Source organism: Labeo rohita, chromosome 21 (genome assembly GCF_022985175.1).
Source record: "Labeo rohita strain BAU-BD-2019 chromosome 21, IGBB_LRoh.1.0, whole genome shotgun sequence".
In the NCBI taxonomy this organism is placed as follows: Eukaryota; Metazoa; Chordata; class Actinopteri; order Cypriniformes; family Cyprinidae; genus Labeo; species Labeo rohita.
The window spans coordinates 482501-502034 of record NC_066889.1 but is presented as its reverse complement, the minus strand read 5'-3'; the positions used below and the strand labels follow the sequence as shown (position 1 = coordinate 502034).

Here is a 19534-nt window from a genome sequence, read left to right as displayed (position 1 = left end):
TTAAATGTAATTAACATATCATCAAACACCATTAATTACGAAGTGTCTGTATAACGTGTTGTTTTATTAATTTGCAGGGCTTGTTTTTGTTTTGTTGTTTTTGTTTTGTTTTTTGTTTTTATGGAAGGCTTGTCTAAATATGCCAATAAGAACGTCTAGCATTGTTTTAAGAAAAAAATGCGAAATATCGCGGTATATATACGCCAGTGTTTTTGTTGAATATGTATATTCTGTAATACCGTGATATATCGTGATATCTTAACCCCAATGTGAGATTACAGTATCTTTGCAAGCACCACTAATAAGCTTAAATAAATTGTCAAGCCAACATAATGATCCTAAATAGTAAATAAATAAAAAATAAATAATATAAAGTTTTTTTAGTGCAAATATCAAGGCGTGGCTGGACAGAGACGGGCACTAACGTTACAGCTAAACAATCCATTTACGGCATCAAACCGCGTCACGTGTTTGGGCGGTGCCGAGAGCGCGCAGAGGAAGCTTCTGGAAGCGCGTGTGTGAGCTTCTCTTCCTTTATCCCCGTAAAGCTGTGCTCCGCTTCTCAGCAGAATGGCCGCGGTAAAAGCCCTTAACCCGAAAGCAGAGGTTGCCAGGGCTCATGCGGCTCTGGCTGTGAACATCAGTGCCGCTCGTGGACTTCAGGATGTGCTGAGGAGTAACCTGGGACCAAAAGGGACGATGAAAATGTGAGTGTGGCGTGTAGCGGCTAATAGCCGCTTTGTTAGCACGTGTCAGCCAGTCATTATTCCGCTGCTAGTCAGCTAACCGGTTTAGAGCCGAAAGCATGTGCTCCAGCGCTTCACTCGTCATTGAGAAATGTCAAAATACAGTGTTTAGCAGTGCTCGGACATCCTGTTTATTGAATAAAAGTGTAGAATTGAGAAAGTTATGGAGCCGCCGGTTGTCAAACAGTTAGCATCAGAGCTATCAACTGACTCATCATGCCAATAAACTGGCATTCAGACCTCCTGCAGCTATAGTTTTACATGCTGTTATGAAAGTGGATATTTGTTTTTTATTATTGTTGTTATTGTTATTATTATTTTGCAGTAGTTTATTATTTCATCAAATGTCTAATTGCAGTTATTTTTAATCTTGGAATGCATGAACCAAAATACTGCACAAATGCATCAAGGGAACTTAATTTGATTTTGTATATTTATTGGTCAGTAAATAAACAAATAGGTGTCCTTTTAATGAACTCATTATACACAAATGTTTTATTATATATTAAAAAAAAAGGTTAGTTGTATAAATGCATTGCAAAAGATGACATGTATTTTAAAAATACAGTTGTAAAAAAAAAAAAAAAAAAAAAAAAAACACCACATACTGTAGAAATACTGGACTTCCTTTCCCACATTTCTTGCAAAGACTGCTAATAGTGATTGCAACCTGGACTGGAACAATTTGCGTTTTTCTGTGCGTAACATTTGGGCATCTTATTTTTAATCATTAGTTCTTATGCCTCATAATGCAGTACTTCAGTGACGTTTAGCAGATTTTTGTTTCTTTTTTTAAATGAATAGACGTGAAGTGAAAGCACACGTTTAAGGTGTTTTTTTTGTTGTGTGTTGCACTTAATCAGTTCTCTTTTCAGTGAAACCTTAAACAAGCTGTTGTGTTCCTTTCACAGGCTTGTGTCCGGTGCAGGAGACATCAAGCTCACCAAAGATGGGAATGTTCTGCTGCATGAGATGGTAAGAGCTGAACTTCATGCTGGTGTGTGCATTTGTTTGTCCAAGTGTAAAATTGTGGCATTTGGCCCATATTGCAGTAGGGCTGTGACGCATCAACACATGAGTTTGGATGATGATGATGCTTTCTCCAGACATCAGACTGACCCAGAATGACCATGAGAACCATGTTAATCTCAGATGTTAATTCATCTTGGAATCAGGAATTATAAATGGTGCAAAGAATGAAAAACACCGCATAGCATAACATCTGGTTTTGATCTTAATAAATGTTAATAAACAGTTGCACCCCGTTTATTGCTGCTATTTTAACCCCTTTCTAAAACTGCACACTTTCATTGATATTTTGTTTTGTTTTCAGCAAATCCAGCATCCCACTGCCTCATTGATTGCCAAGGTTGCCACGGCCCAGGATGACATCACGGGAGACGGCACGACGTCCAACGTGCTGATCATTGGAGAGCTGCTCAAGCAGGCTGACCTCTATGTGTCTGAGGTTTGCAAGCACTCTTTATATTTCAATCCTTTTTTTTTTTTTTTTTTTGCGAAGTCATGTCCACCTCTTAAATGGGTCTTTTTTTCTGTCTAAAGGGTCTTCACCCCAGGGTGATTGCTGAGGGCTTTGAGGCTGCTAAGGACAAGGCGCTCGCGGTGCTGGAGGAGGTGAAGGTCGTGAAGGAGATGGACAGAGAGACGCTCATCAATGTCGCCCGGACCTCCCTCAGAACCAAGGTCCACGCGGAGCTGGCCGATTTACTAACAGAGGTGAGAAACGTCATCTTAAGTTCTAACAGGTATGATGTGATGCAGTGACGAGCAATAAACCCTGTTTCACCTGTCAGACATTAACTGCTGTGAGGGGAGGATGTTGAGTAGACACATTCCACCTACAAAAACACTGCAGATTCCACTAAACATCCTAGTGCATGACTGGTTTATTTAACTTCATAAGCTAACCTTCAGAAACAAACAATCTGAACACACATTTCAGGATAATTGGGTGGCTCATATTTCCCCAGTATGTTCTCATTTGTTTCTTCTGTAACACATTGACATCTTTTGTTTTGCTCAGGCTGTGGTGGATGCTGTTCTGGCCATCAGTAAACCCAACGAGCCCATCGACCTCTACATGGTGGAGATCATGGAAATGAAACACAAAACTGACAGCGATACACAGTAAGATCACTGAATGGGTTTCTTTGTTCTCTTGTGTGGATATTAGGCTTCATTTATATCTTTTATAGATCACCTTAAAGGAGAAGTCCACATTTAGAACAACAGTTGTCATCCAAGATGTTATTTTTTTTTTTTTCAATCGTAAAGAAGTTATGTTTTTTGAGGAAAACATTTCAGCATTTTTCTCCATATAATGGACTTCATTGGTGCCCCGATTTTGAGCTTCCAAAATGTAGTTTAAATGCAGCGTCACAGGCTCTAAACGATCCCAGCCGAGGAAGAAGGGTCTTATCTAGCAAAACGATCTGTAATTTTTTTTTTTTTTTTTTTTTTCCTGAAAAAATAAAAATTTGTATACTTTTTAAGCATTAAAGCTCATTTTGCACAAGCTCTGGGATGCACGTCCATGACACTACGAATCACATCTAAGTTCATTGTCTGTGTACTCCGGCTCAAAACTCCATCTTATTTTTTCCTACAACTTCAGAATCGTCCGACATTGTTGTACCTTTTTGTTTGTAAACAGGATTTGACTTACTTGCACTTTCTTAATCTTTGTGTGTTCACTTCGTAAACACTGGGTCTGTAGTTCCACGTGACCTTTCAATGTGATTCGATAGTACGTAGCGTTGTGAATGCAGAGCCTGTGCTACACCAGCTTTTGTGCTTAAAAAGTATACACATTTTTATTTAAAAAAAAAAAAAAAAAAAAAAAAAAAGGCTGATCGTTTTGCTAGATAAGACCCTTCTTCCTCGCGTTTGAAGAGCGTTTGAAGCTGCATTTAAACTACATTTTGGAAGTTAAAAAAAGAAAAATCCTGAAATGTTTTTCTCAAAAACCATAATTTCTTTACAACTGAAGACAGAAAGACACGAACATCTTGGATGACAAGGGGGTGACTACATTATCTGTCAATTGTTGTTCTGGAAGTGGACTTCTCCTTTAAAATGTCCAAACTTTGGTGTACAGCAGCAGACATCTTTGCTTGAGCGTGGATGTCTGGTTTCTCATATGAATGCAAGTCAAAGTCAATGTAGGGCTTGATTTGGTTTTTTGAGCAATTAAAAGTTCAGATGACAATTTCTGGTGGATAAAAATTGTGTGATTCTTGGTGGAACTGTAACTTTTTACACTTCAGCTCTTTACACAAAGCTATCAAAAAATGTTTAGAGTTTGAGAGTCTGGTTTACATTTACATTCATCAAATTAAAAAGCGTGGCCAGGATATTTACCTGTAAAGTCTCGTCATTTTCCTTGGAGCAAAGGAAAAGTGTAATGTTTACAGCTGTAGTCATATGATAAAGCATATGTTTTGTTTTTAATGTTTAGACTGATCAGAGGGTTGGTGTTGGACCATGGAGCCAGACATCCTGACATGAGGAAGAGGGTGGAGGACGCTTTTGTTCTCACTTGCAACGTGTCGTTGGAATACGAGAAAACGTAGGGTTCATGAATGTTCATATTTATCTACAGTAGATGATTGGGTGTCTCTATGAATTGGTAAGTCTGTAATCATACTCGCCGTCTGTCTTCACAGAGAAGTGAACTCTGGGTTCTTCTACAAGAGCGCAGACGAGAGAGACAAGCTGGTGAAGGCTGAGAGGAAGTTCATTGAAGATCGAGTGTTGAAGATAATCGAGCTGAAGAATAAAGTGTGTGCGGATAATAAGAAGGGCTTTGTGGTCATCAACCAGAAGGTAATTGATACGTAATCTTTCAGTTTTTAGAAAATTCTCATTATTTAAGTCAAGCATCACTGTTAGTATTGATTACCATTCCTCGGCTTAGTGAACACACTTATTATCTAAAGACAATTCAACTTTGTTTCCACCTTCTTTTCCTTCCACATGTATTCATCAGAGCAGCAGAGTTTCTTTCTTTTAACTTGTACAGCTTGATAAATCACTTATTTGAGCTGAATTCTTTCTTCTGTTCAGGGTATTGATCCGTTCTCTCTGGATGCGCTGGCCAAAGAGGGTATTGTGGCACTGCGTCGAGCGAAGAGACGAAACATGGAGAGGTAAGAGATCAACCTCTGGTAGATGTTTGCCAAAACCCCTTGTTAGGGTGGTGTGTGTGTGTGTGTGTGTGTTGATTTTCTGAGTTTATATCTCGCAGCTCTGAGGAAAAATCAGAATTGTGAGTTTGTATCATGCAATTCTGACTTAAATTTTTAGAATTCTTTATATCTCCCGATTCAGAGTTTTTTTTTTGTTGTTGTTGTTGTTTTTTTCTCACAAGGGCAAGTTTATATCACGCAATTCTGAAAAAAAAAGTTGGAATTGTAAGTCATTTACATCCCGCGATTCTGACTTTATAACTCGCAACTGCAAATATAAATATAAATGAATGAATGGCAGACTTGAGTTCATATCTTGCAATTCTTAATTTCTCAGAATTGTGAGGGGTCTTATTTGTGTGTGTTTTTTGTGTTTTGTTTTGTTCTTGTTTATGTATTTTATTTTAACTGTAAGTATAAAATGACTTACAAATTGGAAAGCAAAAATCCAGTTTCTCTTACTCTTTTTAAATGTGTTTCCTGTAAGGTTGACTCTGGCGTGCGGTGGTGTAGCTATGAACTCCGTGGACGATCTCACGCCTGAGTGTTTGGGACACGCGGGGCTCGTGTACGAGCACACACTGGTGAGGACTGGGCTTTTATTCTGAATTGTACAAAACTCTCCAAAATTGTTGTGAATGTTACTTCATTGTCGTTCATTTGGCTTTTTGTAATAGGGAGAGGAGAAATACACGTTTATTGAGAAGTGTGGTAACCCTCGCTCTGTGACCCTGCTGGTGAAGGGACCCAACAAACACACCCTGACACAGATCAAAGACGCCGTGAGAGATGGACTCAGAGCCGTCAAAAACACCATCGAAGATGGTAGGGGGACAAACACTATAACATGGAAAAAAAAAAAACATTAGAGGTCTTTGTACAAGTGAAACATTTTGCAAGTTTCAAAGCTTAATGTCTCTTATAAACAGAGCATTTATTAAATCAAGCTCTAAGAAAACACTTGTTTGGATATTGTGGGATTTGCGACGTCACAAGAACAAATACATTTGCATATGACTGCATCCAGAGCAAGAAACCTGATTAGTTTGACTTGATGTGACAGTGACCAATCAACATCTGACTTGAAGCAGTGCATGTTGGTTTGAAATTTTGTCCAGATTGAGACAGCAGCAACGCCAAATCACTGACATAGATTAATGGCTCCGCCCAGTGGCATCAGTTGACAGTAGGTGTGTTCGACTTCATCTACGGCTACAGACGGCGATCAACGAGAGCAGCCGGGGGCGGAGTTGAAAACGGAGCTGTCAAGTCGGACACTTTCTGCTCTCGTTAGTGAAGCTCTCGCGGTGTTTGCGTGCTCTATCACAGATGAAGTGAATTAAATGCAATATTTATCAAATACACAGACTTTTCAAAAGCGTTTTCATGAGCAACAGAAACACGTTTCATATACTGCTTAATACAGCGCCATCTGAACAAAAGTAATGTTCAACATGAACATATACTATTTAAATACTAATAAAGTGGGGTTATATATGCTTTTATCAGTGTTTTATGATAAATCTGACTCAATATAACATTGCGACTACAGTAAAAACACTTTTATTGTTCTAAAAACAGGTTTATCAGCATTGTCGGACTTGAGGATGTTAGAATAAACCCAAAACACACGTGATCGTTGTCCTGCGGTGAATCTGGTCAGTCGTGAAACAGTCATGTGGTCATCAGAGCTCCTGCAGCCGCTCTGAACAAACTGCACTGGCTGAGTCAGTCGGCTGCTCTCGAATCGCTGTTGCGGCACTTTGATGGCACACGTGACAGTCACGGGGCGTCGGCAGACGCTCAAGTCGGACAAAATTTCTAACCGACATACACTGCTTCAAGTCAGAATTTGATCGAGCTGCGCAGCGCTGTGTTAAGTTGAACACACCTAATGGCTCCACCCACTGGTATTCAGTTGGTCAATGGCTCCTCCCACTGGCATCAGTAGATAATGGCTCCGCCCACTGGTATTCAGTTGGTTAACGGCTGACAGCTGTCTTTATCATGATAGAGCTTTGCGTTGTGTCAAAAGTAAATCTAACATTTTATAATCGCTGATGCTGTCTGCACTGGATCCTTTCTGTCTGCTTCTGACAACAGGACAGATGGAAAAGCAATGGAGCGTTTCCTTTGACGTTTCCTGTTTAAGCATCTTTTTTGCTCAGCTCAGCACAGCCTTCAAAAGAACCCCCGCATCAGGAACAATTGGATTGTTTGTTTGTTTTTAGTGATGTTCTGTCTGAGGATTATTTGTTTGTTCAGAGTGTTTGATTACAGATCATTTTGTAAATGAAGCACAATATAAAGGAGAGTTTTGTTGAATGATGAATCAGCTGTACTGGATCTGACAGCAGCTGCATCACAAACCACAAATGAATAATTCCATAATACTTTGTCTGCAAATGATGGATATTCATGTGTTCTATTTGGATTGTTAGTTTCTAAACATAATTTAGAAAAAAATAAGGCATGCAGTATCAGAGGCGTAAATACATTTTCTAATGCAGTGATATTAGCCAATCATACCACTGGCTGTTTAATGACAAGCCTTAAAGGAACCGCCCCTTAAAAACTGATCATTTCAGATGGAGGCTCAGAATAAGGGTTGAAAAGAATCATTTTCTTGTGGGGGGGGGGGGGAACGAACATTATAGGGGAACCTCAAGGAAGATATTAAAATATGAATGTCATGACCCCTTTAAAAGTGACAACCTTAGTAGAACTGTTCTGTGTTCCTTCAACGCTTTTGTTGTCACTTTGTCTCATTGTAGAAAATATTTCACTCTCTTCCCGCTTGCATGGCACTGAGTTAATGTGGTTCTCTCTCAGGTTCCGTAGTGGCGGGCGCCGGTGCGTTCGAGGTGGCTGTAGCTGATGCTTTGGTTAAACACAAACCCAAAGTGAAGGGCCGAGCACAGCTGGGTGTGCAGGCGTTTGCCGACGCCCTCCTCATCCCTAAGGTACTGGAAAACCTCAGAATGAAAATGAGTTTAAAAATGTGAATCGACAAGCTGCTTCTGTGTGACTTAAGTTTCTCTTCTTCTCACAGGTTCTGGCTCAGAATTCAGGCTACGATCCTCAAGAGACTCTGGTGAAGCTGCAGAGTGAATTCAAAGAGTCTGGAGAGCTGGTGGGAGTGGATCTGGGCACAGGCACGTGGAGAGACGTCGCGGTCACTTTATATAGCACAATTATTTTGACACTTCTGTATTTGACTGCTGAAGTGACTTCAAGGACTTTTTTGTGTATTGTTTAAAGATGTGAAATGTTTAATACTGTAGAAATCTAATCAAAGACACGATATTCACTAAATGAACAAGAAAGCACCAGTGCATGTAAAAGCAAGACTGAGGGGGGAAAAAAAAGTGGTGTGTTGGAAGTGAACGTCTGTGTTTGTCTAGTCCGTCTGTAACATCAGTGTGGTGTGTGTGTGTGCAGGTGAACCCATGATTGCCGGAGAGGCTGGTGTGTGGGATAACTACAGTGTGAAAAAACAGCTGCTTCACTCCTGGTGAGTCAGACTTCACTGTTCCAGCAGATCACATGACTGACAAACATCACTAGAGGGCAGCACTGCTTAACTCTTTCTGAATAACTCTATGGTGAATCCAGCACTGTCTCTGTGTGTGAATACTGATGAAATGTCCTCATCACACTCTATGACTAGTGCGCACCGCTAGTGCCACTCTTTTCTTCTATTAGTCTGTGCCGAGTCAGTTTTCGCTCAGGAATTAACTTCATTTTTCTCTCATCTGCGCAGCACCGTCATCGCCAGTAACATCCTGTTGGTGGATGAGATCATGAGGGCCGGCATGTCTTCACTAAAAGGCTGAATCTAGTTCTCCGTTAAGAAACCCGCTAGTTCGAAGAGAAGAATGAAACCACCCAGATCTCTGCGCTCGTCCTGTCTGGACTCAAGCCTACGATCCCATACTGTCGTCAATGTATTTATGAGCTAGGAAACGTTTCTCCCTGCAGTCAGTTGGTTTATGTTAGCGAGTTGTATCAAAGCACTGAATTGCAATACACTTTTCTTTGTACCCATTAAATGTTTGCCTTTTTTGTGTGAATGTTTTAGCATGTGTGAATTTAACATGAGCTGAATGAGTCAAATCAAGAATACATCCATTTGAGTGCATCAATTTCTGATGGTTCACTAATATTACTGTATATGGATGGAATCATCAGTCCTACCTTCTCATTACATGTACTATTTTTTTTTCATCTCCAAATTAATCCAGTCTCCTAACAAACATTGAAAGTTCAGTTTACATTTTTGCATTCAGATTCATGTTCACTTACATGTGCATTACATGACAAAATATCAGCACACGCACCGCACACCTAACGTAAACACTGAATCTCTTCATGAAGTTGTGAGTTCATAATCACAATTTCGTATTTCTTGTAATTGTTTCTGATTTCTGGTGTTTGACGGCACCTGTTCACCACAGCGAGCAAGGGATTTAATGCTGCACTACTCGGATCTCTTCTGAGGAAGAATCTTCTCCGTAGCCTGACGATGAGTAAATTTTCAGCAAATGTTTTATTTTTCTTTAATGCTTACATAAAAATACCAATACAAAATGATGTCCAGATCACAATAGAAAATCAATCGCATAGTTCAAATTTAAACAACAAAAAATCCTTGAGTCATGAACAACAGCTCACTGTCAGTTACAATACATGACGTCACAATCTCATGGCAATTTGTAACTATTTTTCATTTTGGTAAATTGGTGGCTAATTTGTATGATCTCATTTGTGAAATTTTGTCTAATCCACTCGTACCCCACTTACAGTAAGGATGGCCTTCATGCTTATTTTTTAAAAATGTTTTTGTCACATTGTACAAATTCATTTTAAAAATCAGTACCTGGTAAAATAGTTACGTTTTCCAGTGAGATTGAGCTGGTCTGGCACAAATAAACACTGAAACCAATGCAATGTGTACAAGCAAAAAGCAAACACTAAACATCATTTCAGTCAGACTTCACTTTGTTCTCATGGACACAGATATTTGAGGGAGGTTTGAGTCCAAACTCCACATTGTGAATGTCAAACCGCTGCTTCTGTGACCACGAGCAGCACAGCGGTCCATTCTGACATATAAGCTGCACATTTGACATAATATCGTAGTGTTGGGTTATGAGGTTATGATGTTCTCCATGAGCAATGACCTTCAGCGCAGCCCACATACAAAATAATGCTTAGCTGACACAAGCTTCATTTGAAAGCATTTGTAAGAAAGTTTAAAAACAAAACTAGCCCCTTCATAGGGTTCACAGGCTCATTTCACATGATATTTATCAACCTTGTTTTACATATAAATAAATCCTAGCAAGAGTAAACAATGGAAAAAAAGATATTTGATTTTTAAAAACAAACAAAAAAAACTCTGTTCTGTGGAGAAAATAGACATTAGAAATTAGCTGCAAAGTGTAAAAAAAAAAAAAAAAAGGAGGAAAAAAATATTTAAAAGTGGGATTAATGCACGTGATAATCTGTTAAACATTTCACTACTAGCCAAACTCAGCCTTCTTTCATCCTTAATACTGATTCAGTGTCACTGTTTGAATGTTTTGTGTGTGTGTTCCATTCAGTATTATTTCTTTTCTTATGTGGCACTTGTTTCAGGCAGTTTGCTTTTTCTTTGGTGGAGCAGGAGCTGTAAGGGTTGAAGATGATTTTATCAGAGCTCATCTTTCTGCTGGGGTTTGTGCTCCTCTGATGATCTGTGGCAGCTACACAGAGCCGTGTGATCAGACGGTTGAGGCACGAGCTCCATGTCGGGATGAACTACAGGCCGTGTGCTCTGACGAGCTGCGTACGTCTGTCAAAGCACAGGACATGAACAAATACTGAAATAAAACACTGAAATCTCGGGTATCTGACTTCATACATCCAGTCAATCTGACCTTATGATCATCTGGAAACAAACAGCTGCAAAAATGACTTGGAATTGTGAAGCAGATCTAAGAAATGATCCAGCAGATATTTTTTTTTTAGGGTTAGGGTTTAAACCCTTTTTTTCATCCTCCTATTGCATTCAATCCATTGTTTTTAGTACTTTAACAAAGTCTTGGTAATGGGTTGTGACCATCAAAATAAATGTTATTGTGTTACATATTAAAAAAAAAAAATTCTTCAGGTGTTACATTGTAACTCCTCTTGTGTTTCACATGATGTTATTCAGACTTTTATCCACCAGTTAAATTTATCTTGAAATACTTTCACACTTTGGTTTAGTCTGTTGGTAAACATGAATATGTACATACAAGAAACACTATAAAAAAGACACTTTGTCAAATGAATGTCAAATGAAGCCTGAAGCTGATTTTGTTAAAGATTATAAAGATTTATATATGTATTATACATTATATACATTATAAATGTATACAAAGGAATTCTCAGTGGAGTTAATACTGGTAATTCTCAGATTCTTCTTCTTTTTTTTTAATGTTATATTTAAAAAAAAAATTCTCATGAATAATGGAAAAAATTCTAATGAATAATTACAATGTAACAAGGACACCTTAAAATAAAGTGTAACCAAAAAAATCTTCCATCATAGGGGAACGAATTACAAGTAACATGAGTTATGAAATAATACTTTTTTAAGTAACTAGTAAAGTAATGCATTACTTTTGAATTTATATGAAAATATCCGAGTTACTTTTTCAAATAAGTAACACCTGTTACTTTTTTCCCCATTTATTAAGTGACAAGTCTCCTGTCGGGAAATTGGGAGTAAACATGATGTTACTGTATTCTTGACTAAATGTGACCCTGGACCACAAAACCAGTCATCACCATCATCAAGATACATCTGGAATCTGATGGTGCAAAAAAAATCTAAATATTGAAAAAATTACCTTTAAAGTTGTCCAAATGAAGTTCTTAGCAATGCATATTACTAATCCAAAATGAAGTTTTGATATCTTTACAGTAGGAATTTTCCAAAATATCTTCATGGAATCATGATCTTTACTTAATATCCTAATGATTTTTGGCATAAAAGAAAAAACAATAATTTTGACCCACACAATGTATTTTTGGCTATTGCTACAAATATACCACAGCGACTTAAGACTTAAATGTGAACATGCATTAATTCATCTCACTCACAAAAAACTGATTCAGTATTCCTCAAAATGAATAAAAACAGTAAAACGCAAACTCGGAATATGATGCAACCCTGCAATAATTAAATATGTTAAATAAAACAAATATCCTTTATGTATTTAATCCCATTTTATTAACCAATGTCATTGCTGCCGACCTTCCATGATGCAATTCAGCCATACTAATAAGCAACAATTACTTAAGATAAACTAAGATTTGTGCTTCATTTTTTTTTTATATCAGAAGAGTGATCTCCTGCATAAATCTACTTTTCTTTCAGCCTGAGGTGAATTCATTTCACTTTTGGTGTAAAAAAGCTTTACATTAGAATTACTTTAAATTAAAAACAAAAAAGCAAACCCTGCCCAAACTTACAGTAACACAAAAGTAACGTAATGCATTACTTTCCATAAAAAGTAACTAAGTAACGTAATTAATTACTTTTTCAGGGAGTAACGCAACACTGTAATGCATTACTTTTAAAAGCAACTTTCCCCAACACTGTTCATAACATGATATTAACACTGTCATATCCAAAAATATCCACGTTTTTGCACATTAATGAGAAGTTCTTGCTCAGATACAGTATGGTTTTAGTTAGGGTTAAGGTTAGGGTTATTAAATATTAAGTTGTTGACTGTTCTATAAGCTCAGATCTGAACTGGGAACAGCTGTCTGCAGTTTTTAAACTGTATTAGAAAGACACTGAATAAATCATTCAGCATTTTTTCTATATATGAATGACAGATTTGTACCTGAAACACGGTGTGGTAGTAGCAGTAGAGTCTGTGAGGCTGCAGCAGATCTCTGACCAGAGACTGTCCTGCCTTCGCTATGGCCTCTGCCTGGGTGTCATTCTTCTGCATACAAGAAACCACAAGCAGGAAGTGTGAGTACTTTCAAAATAATACACAACTTTGTACATGTATAATGTACATTTCTAATGTTACACAGCCAGTGTGCTCCAAAAGCAGGGCAGTGTTTGTACCTGAGCCCATCTGATCTTCTCCATGAGGTCAGAAAGGTCCCTCTTTACAGGGATGTAGTGCACACCTGCTCTCAGATGCGCGTAAAAGTGCTCGTAGTACGGCGAATCCTGCTTGAGGACTAAGCTGTCGCCCAGCATCAGGTACGGAAACCTGTAGGCCGCTACCGTCCCGTCCACATTCACCTGGTATTTGTACTAGACAGAGCAGTTAATAAAGTGTTCTTTATTAAGTAGAGAAAACAAACATATCACAGTTTATCAAAGAACATGACTTACCTTAAAGAAGTCAAAGAATCCCACCAGCGGCGCTTTTCCGAGATCATTCTCCCGGTCGCGGAAGAAAAAATACGCTGTTATTCCCGCGTCAAGCAGCTCTGGATTTTGTTTGGACATGGTTACCAGACGCAAGCGCTCCTCACGACTGTCCCGGCCCCTGAAGAACGCCTTGTCCAATTTATCCGACCACACGGGACCTGGAAAACCAGTAGGGATCCAGAGAGGTGAGACTGAGGAAGGTAAGTTAATATCGGACAGTGATGTTCAGATTTGCACCTGTGTTCCCCTGGACCGACAGCAGGTCATTGGTGACGCCTCTCATGGCCTCTAAAGACGAGTGTGTGATGTCATAGGTGGGGAGAATGATGTCCCGCGTGTCCGTGGAGCCGCACCATGAGATAATGGGCACCGGTCCGGGTTTGTCACTCACCTTCCTGTTCTCCATCGGCCAGTCTCCCACATTAATATAAAACTCCACATCCGGTAATCTCACCTGGTGGAGACGGGACAGATAGAACAACAAAACACTCTGAATAATTACTAAAAAAAGTGTGTTATAAAAGTATACATAATTCTCAAAAATCATTCAAAATCTAACTGAAATGTGGAAATAAAAATATTTTTGAATAAAAAAAAAAAAAAATTGTAGTACGACTAATAATAAATATTTCAGAAGATTGAGAAAGATACTTTAGAATAAACCACTTTAGGTCTCTAATCAAATAAAACATGCAAACAAAACAAGCTAATTTATTACATTAACAAATGGAGGACCAAACATCAAGAAATTAGTAGGGTTTTTTTTATTTTTATTTTTTTTTCTTAAATGTTTTCCCTTTTCTTACGTATTTACTTTTCACAACTGTTATGGCAACAATATAATTCCTTAATGAAATATAATATTTTTTTCTAATAATAATAATAATAATAATAATAATGAACGTTCACTTTTAAAGAACTTTTCATACATGAACAGCAAGTGCTTCACAGGGGCATGGACAAGAAAAAACACTGGCCATACAATTTCACACAATATCAATCAAAAATAGAGCTGCAAGCAGCGATTACCCGGGTTCAAGCGCTTTAAGGCATTTAATTACATATGAAAAAAGACATTATTTAGCAAGCTTGAATCCACCGAAACCATTGATTTAAAAAAAAAAAAAAACATTATTGGCAAATCCAGGTAATTTACCATAGAAATGCATGCTTGTTTAGAATCACCTGTCACTCGTGCTGAGCAGGTTTCATGAAGTTTTGAGTTTTACATTAGGCTTTATAGGATTTTGGGTACATTTTGAAGATGTAACATCTTTTCAATCATTTAACAAACTATCTGACTGACAGCAGTGGTTCTAGAGGCAAAGTTGTCCAGAATGAGTTCAACCGGATAATACAAACACAGCACATATGTGTGGATAACCACGCAATTTAAAAATGCAATCTTGCCCCCTAGCAACCAATTTCTTCAGAATTTCTCTCAGACGTTTGGGGGCGTGAGTTGAATAGGCCCACTCAGTTTCATTCCAATTAGCCTCCATTAACTCAGTTATTTTCATGTTGAAAAGACAAATGGTTGCACAGTTATAGCCATTTTTCTGTTTTTTCCCTCTAACAGCACCACTAGGTGGGCAAGCTCCACAATTTTTTTCCTGTGACCTCAGATTGAGCTCTTACAGAAGTGTTCTGAGTTTGGTGCAGATACCTCATTCTGTTCAGGAGTTTATAGACATTTTACTAAAAGTGGCTCTGACCCTTTTGAACATTGTGGCGTCCCTTTGTGACAGTGAGTCAAACTTTTTTTTTTTTTGATAATTATTGATATTTACTCTCCAGAGACACTTTTTGGACTGGTTTGGTTCCGATCGGATGAAAAACCAAGGACTTGTTCGCAAAAGTATATTTTTTAAAAAAAATGCAAAATACCCCACAATTTCACCAGGCCCACAATCAAATCTGAGGTGTGCGTTTTGTCTGGCATAAGCCAAGGATTCCAACACTTTTGATTCATACTTTTGAGCAATTTCGTACTTTTGATCGCTGTAGCGCACCCGTCAGGCCGATTGGGGCGAGCCTCGGTCACATTGTAGGAGGTGTGATTACTACCATCCCTCCAAGTTTCAAGTCTCTACGACTTACGGTTTGGTCTGCACAATCAGTTTAACATGGAAATTGCTGATCCATGACCATTCTAACAATTACAGTAGAGCTTCAGCGCTACGCGATTGAACTCCTAATTAAACTCAGAAACGGCCTAAGAAGTTCAAAATATCAATTCAGCAGCCTAAAAAGTTTGGAATATAAAGTGAATTAACATTGAACACAAGACTTGACGACAACTTTAAAAAGTTTTAACTCTTTTAAACGAGAAGTCCACTTCCAGAACAACAATTGACAGATAATGTAGTCACCCCCTTGTCATCCAAGATGTTCATGTCTTTCTGTCTTCAGTCATAAAGAAATTATGCTTTTTAAGGAAAACATTTCAGCATTTTTTTTCCATATAATGGACTTCATTGGTGCCCCGATTTTGAACTTCCAAAATGTAGTTTAAATGCAGCTTCAAAGGCTCTAAACGATCCCAGCCGAGGAAGAAGGGTCAAAAGTGAAACAACTGGACATTTTTTTTATTTTTTTTTTTGAAAAATAAAAATGTGTACACTTTTTAAGCACAAAAGGTCATGTAGCACAGGCTCTGGGATGTGCGTCCACGACACTACGTACTATTGAATCAGGTCGAAAGGTCACGCAGAACTACAGACCCAGTGTTTACAAAGTGAACGTGCAAAGACTAAGAAATCTGTGCTAAAACAGCTTTTGTGCTTAAAAAGTATACACATTTTTATTTTCCGAAAAAAATGACAGATCGTTTCGCTAGATAAGACCCTTCTTCCTCTGCTGGGATCGTTTAGAGCCTTTGAAGCTGCATTTAAACTACATTTTGGAAGTTCAAAATCGGGGCACCAATGAAATCCATTATATGGAGAAAAATGTTTTCCTCAAAAACCATAATTTCTTCTGACGACTGAAGAAAGAAAGACATGAACATCTTGGATGACAAGGGGGTGAGTACATTATTTGTAAATTGTTTTCTGGAAGTGGACTTCTCCTTTAAGAACATGAATATCAACTGGTGAACAGTTCCTACATTTTGGGGCAGAATGTCTAAAAGAAGCACCGCTAGAACATTTAAGGTTTACCGTGTAGTGTGCCATAAAACCAGCATGAGAAGATCTTAAACTGTGATTTGGAACATACTTTGACAGACAGTCAGTCATATATGGAGGTGCCATAATATGCAAAGATTTATAAACTAAAAAAAGAATCTTCAAAAATCAACCTTTGGTGAACTGGCGACCAGTGTAATTTCATTCAAATTTCATAGTAAAAGTAAGAAAAATACCGTATTTTTAATAATGGTTCCAAAATTGTGTATCTGTTTGAAATATAAGGCTAAAAAGTAAGAAAGAATCAGTGCATCTTACTTTTCGTGCGAGGGAGAGCAGCATCTCATCAGAGAACATCTTGAAGTCGGTGTATTTGCCCAGTGAGCGGCGGTGCACCTGGTTATTGACGACGGTGTAGTGAATGAGTCCACCTCGCTTGGCGAAACGCTGAGGAACCTCCTGCAGGAGCTGCTGCAGGTCGATCGACGGGAACGAGCTGAAGTCCTGCCGGATCTGGGGCTCCTCCTCCGGACACTGCAGGACGCTCCGCCAGACACCCGCCTCCGGCTCGGGACAGTCACAGTACTCATGATACACGGGACCTGACACATTCAAACACAAACCACAAGGACGGATTTAATTATTAGTACAATGTAAAACATAAAAGAAATGCACATCAATTTTGAAAAGAGTTTTCTTCTTTAAGTAACACAACTTATTCTTCTGATTTATATTATCTGCATATCTATTATCTTTAAAAATTATACTTTTACATGTGCACAGTCAGTGCAGTTAAATGCTCTTCTTTTTCACAAGGGTGTCTTTGCTGTTTAAAGACAAATTATTCATCTGTGATCACATAATATACTTTTGGCCAGGAAAAAAGCATATGTATATATATATATATATATATACCATTTCTATCAATGTTAAAAAAAAAATGAATAAATATGTGGAAATAAAAAAAAAAATAATTTACCCCTAAGAGTGTATGGTGAGTTTGCCACAGGTTTGTCTTGATATAAGACTTCAACCTTCAGACCCTTCAAAGAGCTTCCGTAGAGGCGGTATCTGACCAGCAGAGAGCCGTCGCCCCGATCCAGCGGTGCTGGAACATGAACACGAACATACTCATTCTCCAGAGACGAGATCTTCACTCTGAAAGAGTCTTTAGCTGAAATGAACAAAACAGAAACCAATGAAACCAACATGCACCAGATCAAAATAAACACTGCTTCCAGTCAGTCTGCATGAAGGAAATGAAAACAAACTTTAGATTTCCATTGATTATTAATATTTTCCCACATACTGACTTTTTAAGAAACATGCAACAAAATCGGACCATCCTTAATAAAAAAAAAAGTCAAATTCAAAACATCACAAACACAAATAACACCAAACAGATCAGTAGAACGTACATTCAAGCAATCAGAAATGTTATGACACCAAGACTTCATTCTGGAGGATGACACCCTTCCAATACAGCAAAAAAAAATATTTTAAAATATAGTTTTAACTTTATTTGAAAAATCAAAAAAAAAAAAAATTGCGTAGATATATATTTACTATTAATACATTTTTCTGGCCTTTATATATATATATATATATATATATACAGTGTGCTGTGCAAAAGTCTCAGGCCACTAGTATTTTCATCAGCTAAAAATGGTTTAAAGTCAGTTAAAGTCGGTCTGTTGCTGAGGTGTGTCAGTAGGAAATATCAGATTACATTTCTAAACATTCATTTGGCCATTAATTATAATAATCCAGTGAGATTTTTGTGTGGAGCACAGGCTGTTGTCAGACTCCTTGTGCAAACAGAGATGTGATCTCTCCATCATTCGATCCAGTCTGTCTTAAGAAACAGAAAAAACGGAGACAGACTAAATCCAGAAGAACTGTGGCAACATCTCCAAGATGCTTTAAGAGACCTACACCTACAAAGCTACAGTACTGTTAACATTTTTAGGCAGTTAGGCACAGAAAATGAGGATGCTGTCAAAAACAATGTCATAAATAGATTTTCTTTATCAACATTAAACTTCTATTAACTAAAATAAATCAGCATTTGATGTGACCATCCTTTGCGTTTACAGCAGCTTTTGCCCTATGTGCACTCGTGCAGAGTTTTTCAGGTAGCTTTGCAGGTCGGTTACTTGAAACATCTTGGAGACGTTGCCACAGTTCTTCTGGATTTAGTCTGTCTTAGTTTGTTCTGTGTCTTCATGTCATTCCAGAGACAGACTGGATGATGGTGAGATCAGATCTCAGTGTGGAGCACTGGCTGTTGTCAGACTCCTTGTGCAAACAAAAATCTCACTAGATTATTACAATTAATGACAAACAGAATGTTTGGAAATGTAAACCGATATTTTTCACTGACACACTACAGCAAAAGATAGAAATAACTTACTTTAAACCATTTTTAGCTGGTGAAAATACTAGTGACCTAAAACTTTTGCACAGTACTGTATATATATATAGAGAGAGAGAGAGATTAAAAATACAGATATATTAAAAAAAAAAAAAATGAAAAATATATTTTGGATTATATATTTCAGTCCAAGAAAATACATTCATGTATGTCATATTTGAAGAATATTAACATATAACAGATCTGAATCAATTTTAGCAAAGAACATACAAAGACTAATATTCAAAAGTACTCTGTGTGTATTATGTATGTGTGTGTGTGTGTGTGTGTGTGTGTTTTCTTGTCCCTGCAATACATTTCGAAATACACTTTGGTAAATGAGGGTTAAAAGAAAATATATTTTCTATGTCAAAAACATATTTCATTGAGCTTCACTGTTTACAACATAATCCTGACATATATTTAAAATACATTTGGTCATTCTTACCAGGAGAGACGGTGATGTTTTGTCCTCGTGAGTCGACAGTCTGAATGTAAAAGTATCTGACAGGAAGAACAACATGAGGATTCAGTCCGGGACCCCACACCACACATTTACCTGCATTAATGTCAGTACTGCGACAAAACCCGACATTTAAAACTACGGT

General features: G+C 37.9%; 2 protein-coding genes across 2 annotated transcripts in view; one reads left to right on the top strand and one right to left on the bottom strand.

Moving 5' to 3' along the window:
* The first annotated feature begins 486 nt into the window (after positions 1-486).
* On the top strand, positions 487-9027 carry cct6a (chaperonin containing TCP1, subunit 6A (zeta 1)). Its single transcript, XM_051092529.1, has 14 exons — positions 487-707; positions 1658-1721; positions 2080-2214; positions 2310-2483; positions 2791-2894; positions 4225-4335; positions 4433-4592; positions 4833-4915; positions 5442-5538; positions 5632-5779; positions 7787-7917; positions 8007-8109; positions 8396-8468; positions 8718-9027. Exons 1-14 carry the CDS (start codon positions 571-573, stop codon positions 8788-8790), a joined length of 1593 nt encoding a protein of 530 aa, XP_050948486.1. The 5' UTR covers positions 487-570; the 3' UTR covers positions 8791-9027.
* An 18-nt stretch (positions 9028-9045) lies between these two features.
* Positions 9046-19534, bottom strand: part of poglut3 (protein O-glucosyltransferase 3) — a 10764-nt gene continuing 275 nt past the window's right edge. The window contains exons 1-8 of the mRNA XM_051092530.1: positions 19375-19534; positions 17493-17687; positions 16832-17115; positions 13623-13839; positions 13347-13543; positions 13071-13265; positions 12838-12942; positions 9046-10790 (exon numbers count right to left, since the gene is read on the bottom strand). The exon at positions 19375-19534 is cut by the window's right edge and continues 275 nt beyond it. Coding sequence (XP_050948487.1) covers positions 10650-10790; positions 12838-12942; positions 13071-13265; positions 13347-13543; positions 13623-13839; positions 16832-17115; positions 17493-17687; positions 19375-19534 — 1494 coding nt within the window. The 3' untranslated portion in view covers positions 9046-10649. The remainder of the gene's footprint in view (positions 10791-12837; positions 12943-13070; positions 13266-13346; positions 13544-13622; positions 13840-16831; positions 17116-17492; positions 17688-19374) is intronic.

Bases quoted from the DNA above. Each gene is read 5' to 3' on its own strand.
- cct6a (XM_051092529.1), top strand. From the start codon at position 571: ATGGCCGCGGTAAAAGCCCTTAACCCGAAAGCAGAGGTTGCCAGGGCT. The intron at 2,895-4,224 runs GTAAGATCACTG...TTTAATGTTTAG, and splicing joins AAAACTGACAGCGATACACA to ACTGATCAGAGGGTTGGTGT. The intron at 5,539-5,631 runs GTGAGGACTGGG...TTTTTGTAATAG, and splicing joins TCGTGTACGAGCACACACTG to GGAGAGGAGAAATACACGTT.